Source organism: Sander lucioperca, chromosome 20, assembly GCF_008315115.2.
Source record: "Sander lucioperca isolate FBNREF2018 chromosome 20, SLUC_FBN_1.2, whole genome shotgun sequence".
Taxonomy (NCBI): Eukaryota; Metazoa; Chordata; class Actinopteri; order Perciformes; family Percidae; genus Sander; species Sander lucioperca.
In genome coordinates, this window is record NC_050192.1 from 6701246 (window position 1) to 6718044 (window position 16799).

Sequence of the window (16799 nt, forward strand, 5' to 3'; positions counted from 1 at the left end):
CAGTAACTTCATTCTTTCAACATATAGAGTATTTATGCCATAGAAATGTATAATTTCCATGAAAACAGCATGTACAAAATTGCAGTTACTACAGAATGTAGCTAAAACCTAGCTGTTGAGGTAGCCACAGCTTGCTAAAATTAAATATACTTATTTTCCAAAGCTGTTATCTGTATAAATATCAATGTTGATGAACTGACATCTTGGTTGTTGTTGTTCTACATAACTAAATGAGGATATAGCTAAACCCATTCATGATAGAGAAGAAAACCTAGCTAAACTCCTGCTAAAGCTAACTAGTTTAGCGGAGAAGCAGTAACTGCCATCTCATATCATCACAGTTTAACTTTACTGCTCTCTGCCTTTGTATGGCAGAACAGCATGAGGGCTATTCTTTGACAAGTGACATAAAATAAGATTATGGCTGGAATACTTGCTGGCTGGCTGTCACTTTCAAAAAAATATCAAGTCAGGCATAGGCATTTATCTAAGCCTGTGAAATCCTCCACACAAAAAAGGGAAAATTTAAGAGTGGTTCTCAAATAGCCAAATTCTTTCTCCTTGATGCATCACAGTGGTGTGCTCACCTAGTAACTGGTAAACACACATCAACAGTGACGAAAAAAGCATTATTGGACCTCAATATATTCTCCAAAGAAAATAGTTTAAGAGTTGCCACACTGCAAAGCCTGAGGAATATCATTTTAGCCTACGTGCCAACTCTTCACACCGTATATATCTGCCTCAGCTTACAGATTTATTGTCAATCACTATCCCTGCTGGCAAATGATATGCCAAAACAATACAACATAAAGTGTCATTGACTGACTGGCTAACACCTGATCAAGATAAAGAGCAAACACTAAATTGCAGAGATTGTGATCTGCCATAAAGTGTCTGAGTAACCGCATCCAGGGCCAGAGCTCAACCTCATACAAAAGAGACAAAGACTACATGCATGTGACACGTGCGTGGGAAGAAACAAAGACGTCCAGACATTCAGTAAGACTTTATTCGTGTGGCCTTGGGGTGTGCTGCCTATGTTATGCTATTGCGTTGTTAGTGTTGTGGTCATTGTCAGGGTGGTGCTGGGCAGGTGCTCGTCTAACATCTAGGCTATTTAACACATGGTCATACAACATGAATTATTGATTAAAACCCTACAAAGAGAAGAATCCGTTCTTGTTAAAATTTCAGTTGACCTACTTGTCCACATTCAGTCTGGATAATGGGGCTGCATATACCAAATGTGTTTTTTTACACAAACACTGAGTATTATAAGGTGGTGGAAAGTTACTACAGAGAAATATTGTACTTTTTACTCCACTACATGTACCTGGCAGCTTAAGTTTATAGTCAGATTATATTCAGATTAGTCTACAAATAAAATATGAACCACCCAACAGTATGTAGAATAAATGAAGTAGCTCCACCTCGACTAGCTAAAACATCATGCGGCTTACACATTAATGCATTAATAATGATAATCAAACAGTGGTGGAAGAAACATTTAGATCCTTTACTTAAGTAAATGTACAAATACCACAATGTAAAACACTCTTACAAGTAAAAGTACTGCATTCAAAAATGTACTCAGGTCAAAGTACAGAGGTTTTAACAAAATCGAAAGTAAAAGTACAATGGCCCCTTTCCAAGTGTTATATTATCACAATTTATTATATTACTGGAAATGAGTCTGCCATTTGGTGCTGAACAGGTAGCATTACAGTGGATATTCTAGAGTTTAAAGTTTTTGCGGTAAAAACAGCAGTGAGCGTGAAATACAGTTGCAACCCAGAAAACCAAAACAATGAGCTGAAAGATGCTAAAAAGCTCCGTTGAGCTGAGGAACTGCAGTTAGGGGATAATTCTCTGCGAGTTCGTCACAACGAGCGACCCCTTTCACTTGAGACTTTTAAGATAAAAATATTGATTATAGCAGCTTTAATTGAATGATCTGAGCAAGTCTTCCACAACTAACAACGATGCATTACATTGCTTGTAAATACATCCCATACCCTCTAATCTCAACATTTGCTATCGTGTAAAAACGGCATGTCAGAGGAACAGATGAGAGCTCAATGTGACACTGACTCTAATCTAGATAAACATCGAGCCCTGGTCTTTGGTGTAAATGTGGGAGGAAGATACCCCCCATATATAAAGCTGAGCCTCTGCCGCATGGAACTGAGATGACTAAGCATTAGGCCTGCTGCCTGTGGCCCTGTGCAGACATGTTCCATTTTGTCAGAGCTCTGCAGCACATACGCACCATTTCACACGGTCCCCAGACTCTTGGCGAAGCGAGTGGGAACTTAAGAGGCTCTGCAGACAGCCTATACCAAGCATTTAAGCACTTTGGCTGTAACTGCGACCTTGAACCTATTTTTACTTTAAGATACATACAGAACAGGCATTTCTCAGTACCTTAAAGCACATTCATTTTGAGCTCAGGTGGCGGGAGATGCATGCTGGTGTTGATGCATCAATAAGAGCAAAAAAACATTAAGGTGTGTCATTTCAAATTAGTTTTTGTATGTCATGTTAAAGGGTCTGCAGGTGGTGAGAAAATGCAATACATAAAATAAGAGTGAGATGCTGAAAAAGATTGCTATTTTTGGCAGCCCAAATGATAAAAGAAATTACTTCATTGTTCTTCATGAGTGACTCATACAGCTACAGCAGTGTCAGGGAAATGAACACCGACTCCAATAGGAGTTATTCCCCCCCAAACAGTGAATATCTAAGCTAAGCATTCTTTCCAAACCAACCCCCCTAGTATCATAGAGTGTTCACATTGTGTGTGGTCTGAGGTTGGAAAACCTGTCGGTGTGTTGAGTCTTCAACGCCACCTGCTGGTGTTTAGCAGAAATTACTGATGTCCAATCTGAATGAGCTCAGAAAAATCATTAAATATTAAACCATTCACCATGTACAATAAAATCTAAAATATCAATACATTATTTAAAGCAAAAACACATTTATATCCCTTAAAATTCCAATAGTTTCCATATTGATCCAATATTGCACCATGACCCCAGGTATAATTCATCTGCATCCATCCACTCAGCCAGAAAGTTCAGGTTGTTGTACCTCCTCTTTCGAACCTCTTCTGTACATTAACATGTATGCTGTGCCTCTGTAAAAACATAAAAATAAAAACATAACAGCATTAAACAGTTTAAGACTAATGTACAAATCAAAGTTAAGCTTTGTTAGGTTGGAAAGGGATAAAAGGAACACATTTCAGTGCAATAAACAAGAATAAAAAGTGAATATAAAAGGTGCTGGGCAAAAGCTGCTAAAAGACAAGACAACATGATAGACAAAACAGACTTCCTCTGTTTATGTGTTGAAAAGGTTAAAAAGCACTCATGGCAAAAACATGACCACCTCTAAGTCTTTAATCTTCACTGAGGAACAGACAATATAGGCTTTGTCTAAAGATCTGAAGCAGTTTCCTCAAGTACAGTAGGAAGATAAAAGCTGCATGTTGGCAGCAGGAGTCAAGCATGTTAACTAAGGCTTTAAATGTTATTAATAAAAATCTTGAAAGCAACTGGAGGCTAGTTTAAGGGGGATAATATGGGAGTCACATTGTTTTTGTTACTATTTGCTGAAGGCATTGGTTGCTGTATTCCACATTTTTTGAAGGTGGGAAGAAGACTTTTTTTTAGATGAGGCTGAACACAGAACTAGAGTTGTTAATGTGAGAAGAACTAAAAGTCTGATTAGCTCTCTGTATTAAGCTCAGAGACTTAATTCTTCCTTTACATATCTTTCTCAGAATTAAAGAAAAAGTTTGACATTTTGGGGAATACATTTATTTGCTTTCTTGCCAAGAATTTGAGAAGATAGGTATCACTCTCAATTGTGTGACCAAATAAGAGCAGTAGGCAGTAGTCCTTTAAGAGGACTCCATAATCCTCATGCACTGTTATCAAAATTGCAAGACATGAACATTGATGTTGAGCAATTTACCTGTGATGTCCTCCATATGTTGTCTGCACTTCTTCCCAGGAGGACTGTTGTGGAATGCAAATCAAAGACCAAAATAATCACAAGTTTGCATAAAACGAAATTATAGTGATACAAAAAATCCCTCTTGAACAAGTGGAGAATAAAAGCTGTATTTTCCCATAATGGTTTTGGGAGAAAACCTGACATTTCAGATACAACATATCTCAACACGCACTTTTGGTAGTTTTAAGTTATACTTAAAGCTTTAGTGCGCAACGTTTTGATATTTATGAACATCCGTTACATTCAAGCCATTGCCAAATGAGTTGCTACAAAGCTAATTAAGACTATCAGCTCCACACAACTCTCTCTGTATTTCTCAGTATGGCTATGTTCAGAAGATTGTGTCGTCAGGCGACTTTCCTGCGCAGAAGCTCGAGTGAAGATAATGACCTCTTCTGAAGAGTCCATGTTTTTTTAATCCTCCGTGTCCTCCTTGGCTACTAGCAACTGCGTGGAGGAGGGGTGGGGGCGCGTGCGCGATCACGGAAGGCTTCATCATGTGGACGCGCCGACGGTGTTGTCATCATTACTTAGAATTCCTCATGGGGGCGACAGAAACTACGCACTATAGCTTTAAAGTGCCCATATTATTCTCATTTTCAGGTTCATAATTGTATTTTGAAGTTGTACCAGAATAGGTTTACATGGTTTCATTTTCAAAAAACACCATATTTTTTTTTACTGCATATTGTTGCAGCTCCTCTTTTCACCCTGTGTGTTGAGCTCTCTGTTTTAGCTACAAAGTGAGGCATCACACTTCTATCCCATCTTTGTTGGGAGTCGCACATGCGCAGTAGCTAGGTAAGGTAGGGTGACCAGACGTCCCGGTTTGACCGGGACAGTCCCGATTTTGAATTGCGTGTCCCGAGTCCCGACAAAAGCCTGTTGGGACGCTAAAATGTCCCGGTTTACACCAGGAGCGGCATCAGCCGATTTTGCCGGGGCTTCAGCCCCAAATGTTTTGAGTGTAGCCCCGAATGTAACTTTGTCCAGTTTATTTTTCCGAGGCGAATAGAACGGGCAGCTACGTGCGGGGTCCGACCGTGCTGTATTTGTTGCTATCACCTAGCAATCGTCTCTAAGCGAGGAAAGCTGTGAAAGGTGAAGTTTTCAGAGGACTCATAGCCAAATCAGTCTAATACATTGATGCCTTCAACACAAAGTTTAGGAGCGCAATACTAATGATTTAGTTCGAAGTTCCTGTGATGTGACGTTTCCAGTCTACGGTTAAGACTCAAACACACGGAGCTCTGAAGCAGACCTGTGCGTCGCTTAGTGTTCACTCTCTCTGTAAAAAGCTGTGCAGCTTCAGGTTTATGGACGCGCTCAGTTGTGGACATGCTGCGGCAGATGTGTTGCATTTGTGCTCCGTGTATTTCTGCCGTAGTTCCGGTTTTCCACCTCCGATGTATAGCAGCGTTCAGCCACTTCCCTAGCTAAACTATTTGTCCCATTCAGAGACCAGAGACCCAAACGGGGCTCGGTGTCTGTCAGAAGGTCTGAGATCTACCATATCAGCAAAGAAATCACGTAATGCACAGCAGACTATGGTGCAGGTATAGATTATTTTCTGAAATATGACTTTATTCTTGTAATAGCCTATTATAAACTATATTTTTCCTCAAAATATCACGACTCCTCCAAATCACAGATATACTGTATTTTGAATGTGCACAAAGTTTTGGACATGAGCAGAAATCTTGCTCAAACATCTGATATATTTCGGTCGGACACACACACACACACACACACACACACACACACACACACACACACACACACACACACACACACACACACACACACACACACACACACACACACACACACACACACACACACACACACTTTTTTTTCTCAAGTTTGTATGCGTGTGGAAGCACCAGAGACACAAAATAACACCCCAAATCCCAGAAAAAGTGATTTTTTTTCATAATAGGGACACTTTAAGATATACAGTAGCCTATTTATGCAAAACGTTTCAAAGGCTTTAAAACAAGGATCTAAATGGAAGTTTGTGATTGATTACAAAGTGTTCCATTTACAAATATTTACAAGCCAGATATAAATTGCATTCAAGTGAGACAGATTTTGTCAGATTGAACGTACCCGTTTCATGTGGCTGTCATCTGCGTAGTACCAACCCTGGTTCTCCCTGTTACGAACGTAGGCAGTATAGTGCCCACACACTGCACTTCCAGAGTGCACTACCACTGCATGCAATGTGTACTTGCAGTCATTCTGGAAGAACAAAGTAACTTATAAAACATTGTATAAAAGATACAATGTGCAGATATTATTATTATTTTTTTTTTTTTATTTTTTTTTTAAGTACCTGGGCAAAGTCTGTAGAGAACGCTTCCTTAAGAGTCTCAGAAAAGTCAAAGGTTTCTGGAAAGGTAACCCTGCAATCAAGTTTTCGGGTGATACCACGGCCATTGCGATACCTTTTCAGGTGCACACACAAGATCCGAGGCAGGGATAGCAGTTTGACACCCTGAGAAAGAAAAAAAGATGTTCCACTATGTTTGATCCATACTTTATGGGAAGCATTTAAACCAAGTCTCACCTGTTTAGATGGAGTCTTCTTGCCACATTCTGCACAAAAGCAGCAATTTATGCCCTTTAGCTCCTGATGCTCAAAGAAGGAGGTCATGCAGTCTTCCTGAAAAGGTTAATGTAAAAAATACTTGTAAGTTCGACTTCAGGGACATCTACAGTAATAGTTTGACATTTTAGAAAATATGTTTATTTGCTTTCTTGACGAGAGTTGAGAATGAGAAGTTGAGATGAGAAGTTGAGACCACTTAGACTACTCTCACTTCTGAAGGGTAAATGTGTAGCGGCAGCCATTTGGCTTAGCATAAAGACTGGAAACAGGTGGAAACAGCCAGCATGACTCTGTCCAAAAGATAACAAAATCCACTTATCAGCACAAACAGAACATAAACCGAGGTGTAAATTGTCAATTTGTTGTTTTACGGGGGTTATGTTTTGGACTATTTCATGGCAACTGCTCCTGGCAAAGAAATAGTCGGGTACATAACCCCTCCCCCCCTAAAAGCTTTACATAAGAACTGGGAACAACTAGCCCAGCACTGTCGATCAGTAAAGAAAATTCAACTACCTGCACCTCACATTCTCACAATTGAACAGGTTACATTTTGTGTATTTAATCTGTACAATCTGTGCAGTTATGTGCAGGATTACTTCTTAGCCAGGAGGAGCGACTTTGTCGTTATACACTTCTGATTTTTTATGGATTAAACAACATACATAACGTTTTGATTAGTTAGCATAAGAGGAGTGCTGGAAGGGGGGTTTTGTTACCTTCGCACAGAGCCAGGCTAGCTGTTTCTCTCTGTTTTATGCTAAGCTAACTGGCTGCAAGCTGTAGCTTCCAATTGAACGTACACAGACACAAGAGTGGTATCAATCTTTTCATCTAACGTTTGTCAAAAAAACACCAATGATTATATTTCCCAAAATGTCGAAATATTCCTTAAAAAAACAATTCACTTCAAAAGAAAAAAAAAAAAAAAACATCACCAGAGAATCGTGATCTTCCTTTACATGCAGAGGCAGGCTGAGCAGGTAGCTCGTCAGAGTCTGGACGGAGGGACACTCTGAACACTGCAGGTACGTCTCCACAGAAATCTTGTACAGATTCTGGATTTCAAGAGCCTGGCAAGGGAAAACAAATGCAAGCACACTATAGATGATGCCCTTACAGGTGGAAAAATAACAAATAATCATGATTCATGAATGAAGCCCAACCAGAGGTTTGTCATCCATCTGCTGTTGCATGAAGTTCAGGATGGCGAGAAACACCTCATCAGCATCATGCTGCGTATTAACTGCAAAACATTGTCAGAAGTCAGAAGATAAACCACATCAATATTCAATATTTTGTAAGTTTGTTTTTCCTTACGTCGAACACAGTTCCTGTCCAGGGAGTGGAGGAAGTCACGATGAGGAACGGGTCCACTGTGGTCCCTCCTCATGGCCGTGAGAACTCTCTTTAGCTGCAGGGGGACGCTGTCCTCTGTCACACTAGCTGCTTTCCACCTTGTGCAATTAATAAATCGTCATTTATCTTTTTTTTTTTTTTTTTTTTTGGCACATGAGGAAAGCAGCCTTGTTTCCAGATTGACACCTGTGTGCTCCCCGCTTTCCTTCTCAAGGTTGCTGTCATTTTATTCAATAATATCTATAGTAATTATGTATTTTCACTGATTATTTATTAAGGGAATATGTGGTGGTGGCACTGCTTGTAAACCCTATCATTGGTGTGCTTTTTTTTAGCCTGTGTATTATTATGAAGTGGTGTTCAATGTCGACGGTATAGAACAGCATTTTCATTGTGGTTCCCTGTTTAAATAATTGTTGTTTTGTATAATAAATGTCTTTAGTCATTTCTTCTTGCGTGTAGTCTGTTTTCTGTCACTGAAGTGCTCAACCCAAAGAAAAATAGTATTACCCTGTTACAGATGTTGATAACAATTTACAAGTTGAGCCATGACACATTGTTTAATATATCATAAAACAGATGTTATTTGTCATTAGTAGTTATTCCTGCTTTGGTCCTGTTTGTTACCTGTTTGTGATGTGGCATTCTACCAGCAAAACAGAGAACCTAGGGTGTTGACTTGCCTTTATACAACAGGTGTGATTAATTGGGCAGAACCAACTCATCAGGATCCATAGGGGAGTTCAAAATATAAGTCATATAACTTTATATGTTTATTTAATATAAACTGTTTTTAAATTATACAGAGCAAAGTAATATTGTGGATTAAACTGGGAAACTATTTACACATAATGTTAATGTTATCCTTTTAATTTTGTTTATTGTATAGTGTGTTTGCTTGTCTCTTTTGTCACCTGTGTGTTCATTGCTCATTTGTTTCTAGCCCAAGTTCTGATTTGGACCTCAGATGATAGAAGGCTAGAAAGAGCTGCACTATTTTACCCTTAAAGCGATCCGTTTAGATTTGGGTAAATAAAACCCTTTAATTATACTGTGTCTCTTGCCTGACTTGCCTGGTCCCTCACACACTTACAGTGATTAAGGTATTATTGTTTTTATAAGTCAGGGTCATAATGAATATGAAACTTAAATGTCTTACTTGTCTAGTAGGTCTCCTATTTCCCAGGTAGCAAAGAAGGTCTGCAGCAAAGTGTTGACACAGCAGGACAGATGGTAGTTGGTGAGGCCTCTCAGTCCTGTGACAGACCATCAGAAACGTCAAAATAACCCAGGCACTAAAAACTTGCACCAAGCATGTTATCCATGGCCTACCTTTAGGGCCCCAGAATGCCAGCGGACATTTGCATGTGTGAACACAAAAGAAAACTGTAAAGTCCTCATGCTAAAAGGTAAATATAACTGTGCAGAACACCCACCTCACTTACATATAGTATTAAAATAAGCAAATCAATCATTTTATAGAAGACAGAGCGAGGAAGACGTGTTTGGTTTATTGATTTAAAGGCCCTATGTACAGCAGATGTTTATTTTACACAGATCCAAGGGCAGTATTTAGTTTTTTATGTCGTTGCTGCGCACATGAGGGATTTATTGGTTGTGAAGAGAAAAATAATTGCCGTAATAGTAGAAAACTCACTAATGAAACCACACATTATGTGTAAGAAACTGCATTGTTACAGGTTGTGGTGGGGCCATGCAGATCTTAATTCAGCCATATTGTTTTAACAGCTGAGGAACAACCTGTGTTGGTCAGCTCTTAAAGGGCCTCCCAAAGGAACCTTAGGGAGAAAATAAGTTATTTACCTCTTTTTTATTCCCTTTGTGAAATGTCTAAAGTCGAATATTTTAACTTTTCCTCCCTCTAGAAACCACCCTGTACAAATTACAAAATTACAAATTAAATAGAATGAATTGAATGACATATACATGACAATACATGACATAAGCCCTGCATTCTTCGACTGCTACTTTAGTTTCTGTATGGTACTTAGTTCTGTGTACTCAAATTTGATTGCATTATATTGAATAGTGTTCTACTTATATATTTCCCCATTTTATTTACTTATTTACACATCCAATACATTACAAAACACCAATACAATACAGTCCAATACAATTACAGCCTCGGAAAAGCCCTACTGTACATTGCAGGGATGAATGTGGTCTACTTACCAAAGTAATCTCTCATAATAAGAGCTGAGAAAGCATTGCAGATCCTTGAATGCATAGCACACACTTCACACTGTCAGTAAACTTCCTGAAGGTCTGAAGACAACTAAGGTGCAGCAAGACTCGTCCAGCTCAGCATCGGCCGGTTTACTAAAAGGAGTCAAACGTTTCGTGTATTTTACAGAATGAATCTGCTCCTCTCATCTCAGTTAACATCACCGTCACAACAGCTTCAGGTTCACTTTCGTTTTTTTTTTTACAGTTTTCGGTTCGTCACTTTGCTGGAATCGAAACTTAAAAGTTGCCATGCGCAGAAGACTGTAGAATGGATACATTAACCGACAATATTAACACAAAATGACGGTAACTTCATTCGCCTTTTGTGATATTTGCGTTATCTCACTTTGTGTCGCCAATGGACCTTTTTCATAGCAGACATTTTTGACTTGTCATTGTAGGAAAAGCACAGCTGAAATTGATAACCTTAACGATGGCTCAGTTCCATCAAGTGTCCCAGTAAGCTATTTCGGTGAGTCAGCATGCACAATACCAGGGCCTCTCCTAAGTGGAATGCAGCCATCAGTAATGGTTTTGAATACACCTGTGCTTTTCCTACTATGACACGTCAACATGTCTGCTGTGAAAAAGGTCTATAAGACATGTGTCTCAAGTTTTTTTTTTTTTTTTTTTACAAGTTCAAATTTCTCATCTCAACTGTAAAAACAGTGTTTAATAATAACAATATAATAACTATAATGACTGATGTAATTTCTATTTTTGCCGTAATATTTGTATATTATCTCAAAATTTAGGCTATGGTTGATACATTTTAACTTGAGCATCTTGACGTATAATAGGCCTACACGTAAATATGTCCACATCTGTACGTATACTTTACACACAATGATCTGGTTTAAATGCATTCTATTAGTGTCAGGTGAAGTAAAGCTAAATGAAAAGTTGATGAATGAATGTCAGAGTCAACAGCACTCACTTCAGAAAGTTTTCACACTTTCTTTTAATCATTTTTTTCAGCTGTACACGTACAATCATATTATCTCACAAGCCAGAAACACAATTAAATATATATTTATTGTATGTTTGAATATATTTTATTATGACCACATCTGTATTCTTTTGATATTTTATCTAGTCTGTGTTATATGTTTTGTATGTGCTGCTGCTTTCTGAGCCAGGACACTGCTGTAAAAAAAATATTTTAATCTCTGCGAGGCACTTCCCTGGTTATTATTATGATGAAGAGGGAGTTGCTTTAGGATGAACGATCTGGACCTGCAACCTGTAGTTTCTAACTCAGAAAACAAGCAAATACGCCTGGAAATGTCTTTGTGTGGAGTAAAGAAATTAAATAATGAATAGGGCCAATGTTTAAACAGGTTTGATGAAACTTGAAAAAGGAGCTAAACCATATTCTCTTACCAACACAACAAAGTAAAAATGAATGAAAATGATTTACAAAACATGTTGTGATCTTCAGTCTTTTACAGTCTCTGAGTGAGAACCTGATAGTACGGTGCAAACATGGCACTCCACATCTGTCTGAGCAGCTCAAGAAGTTTGGAAATCCACATGAATGAAGACGAAAGAGCTGCGGGGAAAGAACAGGAAGAAATGCACCCATTTGTTTATTTATCTAATGTTTTTACTCAAACAAAGACTTGTAATGAAACTGAGCTGCAAAGAACATTCAATCCAACCTGGATCCATTCGGAAAAAAAGCATGTAGAGAAGGACGGCAGCCAGAAAGAGTCTCCGTAGAGGGAATGAGCCAGTCACCAAAAGTTTTCTGTAGAGAAATCTGAGCATGGCTGCAAGTTTACAGATTACAGATCCTGTAGAACACAAACACAGTCAGAAAGCCTGCACTCATTATTTGTACTTATATGACTTAGTATTAAGCATGTCATATGATATATATACATGATAAGACCTTGAGTTGAGACAGGATGTGCAGTGATCTCAGAGTTTGAACTTGTCCCAGGATTTAGAGGCAGTTCTTGATTATGTCGCTCTTTTTCTTCTACCACATCCAGTGCTGTCTGCCTCTGGTCTTCTGTGAACGCAACACTTCCAACCTCACCGACGATCAGCTCTAGAGCCTCATCTCTGTGTCCAAGAGGCACGAGGACATGCAGCAGGTACAACTCCGCCACAGTCCTGAACCCTGTTACTCTGCTGTTGGATAGGCAGTGTAACCAAACTCTGGCTGCCTCCTGCATCATGGCTGGCTCTCCCACCTTGGAGTAAAGAAGTATGCTGCCAAAATGAGAGAGAAAATATATGCAATATGTTTTTTTAGAGCTGAAAAGATCAATCAGTAAATTGCTTAGGCAATCTACAGAAAAAAATAATTTGTTTCAGTCATTTATCAAGCTAAAATGCCATATATTCTCTGATTTCAGCTTCTCAAATGTGAGAATTTGCTGCTCTTCTTGTTATATATGATACTATTCAAGATTCAATTCAAGATTCAAAATCCTTTATTAATCCCACAATGAGGAAATTCACAGCAGCAAGGGGTAAGAGGAAAAGTAGAAGACACAGATAAACACACAATAATAAATATAATTAAAGAGAATAAATATTAAAATACTAAAATGTATTTACAGTATTGCACATTTTGTATTGCACGTTTTATCAGTCCTGGTGTGTGTGCGTATATTAAATATCCTTGAGTTTTGGACTTTTGTTGGATAAACCAAAGAATATGAAGATGCTACCTTGGGGTCTTGGAAATAATAATGGCCATTTTATTGTCATTGTATGACCATTTGTAGCCAAAACGATTATTAAGAAAATAATCTGCAAATTATTCTACACTATAAGGTGAAAAGTCAGTAGATAGTAAGGGTTTCCACTGACTTTTGGCCACATAGTAAAAATGAAAAGAATTGCTAGCATATTCTTGGTTTAAGAAAATAAAATAAATTTAAGAATAAGAGGGGAAAAATAAAAACAAATAATCCAAATATCTGCTGTATGTGCCTGTTGTTGGCCTGGCTATTCAGTGATGTGCAAGTTCCTCAGATTCTTCACAACTAGAGCTGCAAATAATGATTACTTTCATAATTGGTTAATCCTTTGAATCTTTCAGCCAATTCAACCAAACCTCGTATCTAAGAAGCTAGAACCAGAGAATTTTGAGAAGAAAGGAGATCATTTTTACATGATTATCTAAATTGTTGGCAATTAATTAATCATAAAAAGCTTCAGCTCCACTCACCACATCTGCATTATTTTAGCTGGTATTTTCTCCTGGTGCTTATACTGCTGTAGGACCCAGGAGAGGACACCATGCCACTGATTCAGCTCAGCCAGTGCTTGAATTCCTAAGATGCAGAAGCCAGCCTTAAACTCTCCACATCTGAGTACATAAAACACAGAAACCCACACAGTGACATTACTGGGATGATTAGGTGGTATTACATCCTTTAACCAGAAGGTGTCAGTAGCGGTTGTTCATTAGACTAAAGATTAGCTGCAGCAACGGAGTTTGAAACTGAATTAGACCAGAGACTCAGTGACTGATGCAGAAATAACAAAGAACAAAACAATTACTATCCAGGCTGCAGAGCATTCAACTGATACATGGTGCAAAGTGCATTTAGACTTTCACCTGTTGTCCTCTTGCTCCATGTTGGCGAGACTGTCCAGGCCTCTGTCGCATGTGTCAAAGGCTGCCTGGAAGTCTTTATGGACCATCATTTGCTCTGCAGCAGTGTCCAACATGCTGGACATCTGTGTTAGAGAAGAAGTGAGCTGCGGGCTGCAGACTGAGCCGAAGCTGCGAGCAGGAGCCAGGCTGGTTGAACAGCTGCTCATGACTTTCTGTCAAATTTAAGACCAATTAAACAAACAAAAAAACAAATTATTTCACAACGCTAAAAGATACTGTTTTACTTCAAGCAGCTGGGTTTATACCTGGAGGCCAAATAAACCTGTTTGGAGGTTTGATTTGTACACTACCCTCTCCTCGACATCTTGTTTACAATCCATAATATCCTTCGACCTTCCTGGTTTGAGATCGCCAGCCAATCAGACGCTACAATCTTCAGATTGGCTGAAGCATCCAATCATGCTGCTGTTTCTTCAAAAACGCGTCATCGTTTTTTTTTCTCTCCAACTTGTAAACACGTGGAGGCAGCGGAGTGTGTGTTCCTGTCTCTCCACTGAGGAAATTTAAGCAGCTAAACTAGTTTTCTGTAAGTCACCGCTTACTGTTTACATGTATAATAATGCTAACACACTGTATTCATTTAACACGCGGAACTAGCTAGCTTTGACGTGTACTTCATAGACAGTAAAGGTATACTCGGGCTTCTTTAGCTTTGGATAGCTATTCAAGCTAGCAAACTGTTTACGCATCTTGCTGTACGTTAACGTTAATAGCCGTAGCTTGCTAATATTTAGTAATGTAATGTAAATACCACGAAATAGTGACAATGTATAACGTTAATTTCATATTCTGGTTGATATATGGACAACCATGATCTTGCGTAATATAAATAGTGAGCAGGACCCCTCTTCTAAGTTCATTAAAGGCCAAAGGCAGAACTTTTGGAGGCCTATTTTGTGTTAAAACGATCCCCATCAAGCAATAACAGTGGGTAAACGTGATGTGTAAAACTTAGACTGCTGTATTGGCTGAAGAGCTGTGTCACCTCACTTCAAGACATTTAATACCATCATCACTATTTATACTATAAATGTCCTGTGAGCTATATTTTCTCCTACCATTCTAACCTAAAATTGCAACTGAATTATCAGTGATTGTTTACTATTTTTTTACTTGATACTGTTATTTTGGTTGTTTTTAGAACTTCTTGCCAAAAGTCTATATGTGTAATGTGCAATGAAAAATGTAATTAATTGTCGACCATTTCTGGTCCTTTAGGAGGATCATTTTGAGGGTGTCCTCATCAAAAACAAGTGAGGGATATGGAATAGAGTTTAAGCTTTTTTGAAGCTGAAACATAATGTATTCATATTGGTTGAGTGTTGGGCCTACATTGAATGTGTGCTTTTGGTGTTGGCTTCCCAGAGAAACTAGAAAAAAAAATCATGGCAGTGTAGAGCCTTCTTACTGTCTAGAGATAGTATTGGATAAGAATGTGAAAGCCTGTTAGTTTGACTTGTGTGTTTTTTGTTGTTGTTTTTTCAGATCGTCCTTGAAATGGCAAAAAGCCTCAGGAGCAAATGGAAGAGGAAGATGCGTGCAGAGAAGAGGAAGAAAAATGCTCCCAAGGAGTTGGCCCGTCTGAAACAAGCTCTGAGTCTAGATAAGAAAGGAGAAGCTACCATGACTGACATCCAGGAGATTGCCACGGTGGTGCCAGCTGACAAGATCAAGAAGCAAACGGATGCGGACATGGTGGAGGTCGAGGGTGAAGGTGAGTGAGACAACATGATCCACAGGGAATCAACAGCTTTTATACTTGTATATTTTACCATTCATATTTTAAAGTGTCTGTACTAAAAGGTAATTTTAATCATTTTAGTATTCTGCTGGGTTGCTGGAGAAGCTGACACAAAAGTTCAAAATGATTTACATCATACACACAGCATTTGACAGGCAGTCTTACTTCTGTTGGTCCATTTGCTTTTGGAATGAAAATGTTTATCATCTTTCTTATTTATCAATCTTTGTCTTTTGTGTTACAGATGGGAAGATGGAACTGGACAGCAAGCGCAACAAGAAAACTCAGTTGGATGAAAATGGTCAGTACCCTGGGTGGATGAATCAACGGCAGGCCAAGAAACTGAAAGGCAAACGGGTGGCAAAGAAAACTGGCCAGGGCAAGAAGAAGAAGGGCATCGCCTGGTGAACCAGAGGAAACTGAAATACCTTTGCTTTGCCTTAAAAGACTTTTGACGCAGAAACACAGAATCATTTGATGTATTCTTTTATACATAACTGTGGAATTTCTGTTTTGAATCTCATTCTGTTCAGTGGATTACAAGATTCATGGTTGTGCCACTGTTTGGGAAATGAACATTTTCTTCTACAACAGAGTCTGTTTCTTAGAAAGTAATTCACTGCAGGAAAATGTTTGTTCTTATGGAACAGCAGTCCATCTTCATGTTAGGACACGTTTTAAGAAAGTAAGACTGGTGCAAAATATGTATGATTGTCATATATTCTCTACTACAATTTCAATCTTTTCATAAATAATTTACAGATCTGTGGCTTGTTTTGTTTACTAAGGTTGTATATAGACTGGGTGATGTGGTTAAAATGATTAGATTACTGGTTCAGCCTCGTGGCTTAGAGGTGGACACGCTGCCCATGAAGCACAAAGTCTCGGGTTTGAGTGGGGACGTTAGTTGCATGTTATTCCCTTATTTCTCCCCTCATTTCGTCTTATCTCTCTACTGTCAGACTCTCTAAATGAATTTGAAAATATTTCCAATATAGCTGTATATTCTAAGATATAGAAGGCGTATGTAAAATCATAAATTCACTTTGTTGTAGATAAAATTCTTGTAAAACAATGAACTGATTTTTTCTTTTTTTTTTTCTTTCAATTTTTAACCACACTTTGAATCATTAATTTGGAGAGCAGAATGACACAATGTGATCACGATAAAATAGATT

At 38.5% G+C, this 16799-nt stretch overlaps 3 protein-coding genes across 5 annotated transcripts; 1 reads left to right on the plus strand and 2 right to left on the minus strand.

Annotated features, from left to right (window-relative positions):
- Nucleotides 1-994: 994 nt before the first annotated feature.
- On the minus strand, nucleotides 995-10589 carry usp18 (ubiquitin specific peptidase 18). The gene is made up of 10 exons (XM_031313468.2): nucleotides 10187-10589; nucleotides 9153-9249; nucleotides 7955-8091; nucleotides 7801-7880; nucleotides 7573-7707; nucleotides 6593-6688; nucleotides 6359-6520; nucleotides 6133-6264; nucleotides 3982-4025; nucleotides 995-3139 (listed from the first exon to the last, which is right to left on the minus strand). Exons 1-10 carry the CDS (start codon nucleotides 10239-10241, stop codon nucleotides 3067-3069), a joined length of 1011 nt encoding a protein of 336 aa, XP_031169328.1. The 5' UTR covers nucleotides 10242-10589; the 3' UTR covers nucleotides 995-3066.
- Nucleotides 10590-11172: 583 nt separating this feature from the next.
- pex26 (peroxisomal biogenesis factor 26) lies at nucleotides 11173-14228 on the minus strand. 3 transcript variants are annotated; one of them, XM_031313471.2, is made up of 6 exons: nucleotides 14126-14228; nucleotides 13821-14028; nucleotides 13428-13568; nucleotides 12135-12460; nucleotides 11902-12036; nucleotides 11173-11792 (listed from the first exon to the last, which is right to left on the minus strand). In XM_031313471.2, the coding sequence occupies exons 2-6, from the start codon at nucleotides 14024-14026 to the stop codon at nucleotides 11686-11688; spliced, it is 915 nt and encodes a 304-aa protein (XP_031169331.1). In that variant the 5' UTR covers nucleotides 14027-14028; nucleotides 14126-14228; the 3' UTR covers nucleotides 11173-11685. The 3 variants fall into 3 exon arrangements, with proteins under 3 accessions (XP_031169331.1, XP_031169330.1, XP_031169332.1); XM_031313470.2 differs by having other exon boundaries at nucleotides 13821-14032; nucleotides 14126-14221; XM_031313472.2 differs by having other exon boundaries at nucleotides 13821-13942; nucleotides 14126-14219.
- Nucleotides 14229-14286: 58 nt separating this feature from the next.
- llph (LLP homolog, long-term synaptic facilitation factor) lies at nucleotides 14287-16696 on the plus strand. The gene is made up of 3 exons (XM_031313474.2): nucleotides 14287-14406; nucleotides 15366-15594; nucleotides 15866-16696. The coding sequence occupies exons 2-3, from the start codon at nucleotides 15378-15380 to the stop codon at nucleotides 16027-16029; spliced, it is 381 nt and encodes a 126-aa protein (XP_031169334.1). The 5' UTR covers nucleotides 14287-14406; nucleotides 15366-15377; the 3' UTR covers nucleotides 16030-16696.
- The last annotated feature ends 103 nt before the right edge of the window (nucleotides 16697-16799 follow it).

What these genes read in the sequence shown, in the direction of transcription:
- usp18 (XM_031313468.2), bottom strand. Translation starts at nt 10,241, where the DNA reads ATGCATTCAAGGATCTGCAATGCTTTCTCAGCTCTTATTATGAGAGAT. An exon ending in ATAGGAGACCTACTAGACAA is followed by an intron (nt 8,092 to 9,152) that starts GTAAGACATTTA and finishes TAATTGCACAAG; the next exon opens with GTGGAAAGCAGCTAGTGTGA. An exon ending in ACATATGGAGGACATCACAG is followed by an intron (nt 3,140 to 3,981) that starts GTAAATTGCTCA and finishes ATGTTTTTACAG; the next exon opens with AGGCACAGCATACATGTTAA.
- pex26 (XM_031313470.2), bottom strand. Translation starts at nt 14,200, where the DNA reads ATGGATTGTAAACAAGATGTCGAGGAGAGGGTAGTGTACAAATCAAAC. An exon ending in CAGGTTTATTTGGCCTCCAG is followed by an intron (nt 14,033 to 14,125) that starts GTATAAACCCAG and finishes TAAATTTGACAG; the next exon opens with AAAGTCATGAGCAGCTGTTC. An exon ending in GCTAAAATAATGCAGATGTG is followed by an intron (nt 12,461 to 13,427) that starts GTGAGTGGAGCT and finishes TCATTTTGGCAG; the next exon opens with CATACTTCTTTACTCCAAGG.
- llph (XM_031313474.2), top strand. Translation starts at nt 15,378, where the DNA reads ATGGCAAAAAGCCTCAGGAGCAAATGGAAGAGGAAGATGCGTGCAGAG. An exon ending in GGTGGAGGTCGAGGGTGAAG is followed by an intron (nt 15,595 to 15,865) that starts GTGAGTGAGACA and finishes TTTGTGTTACAG; the next exon opens with ATGGGAAGATGGAACTGGAC.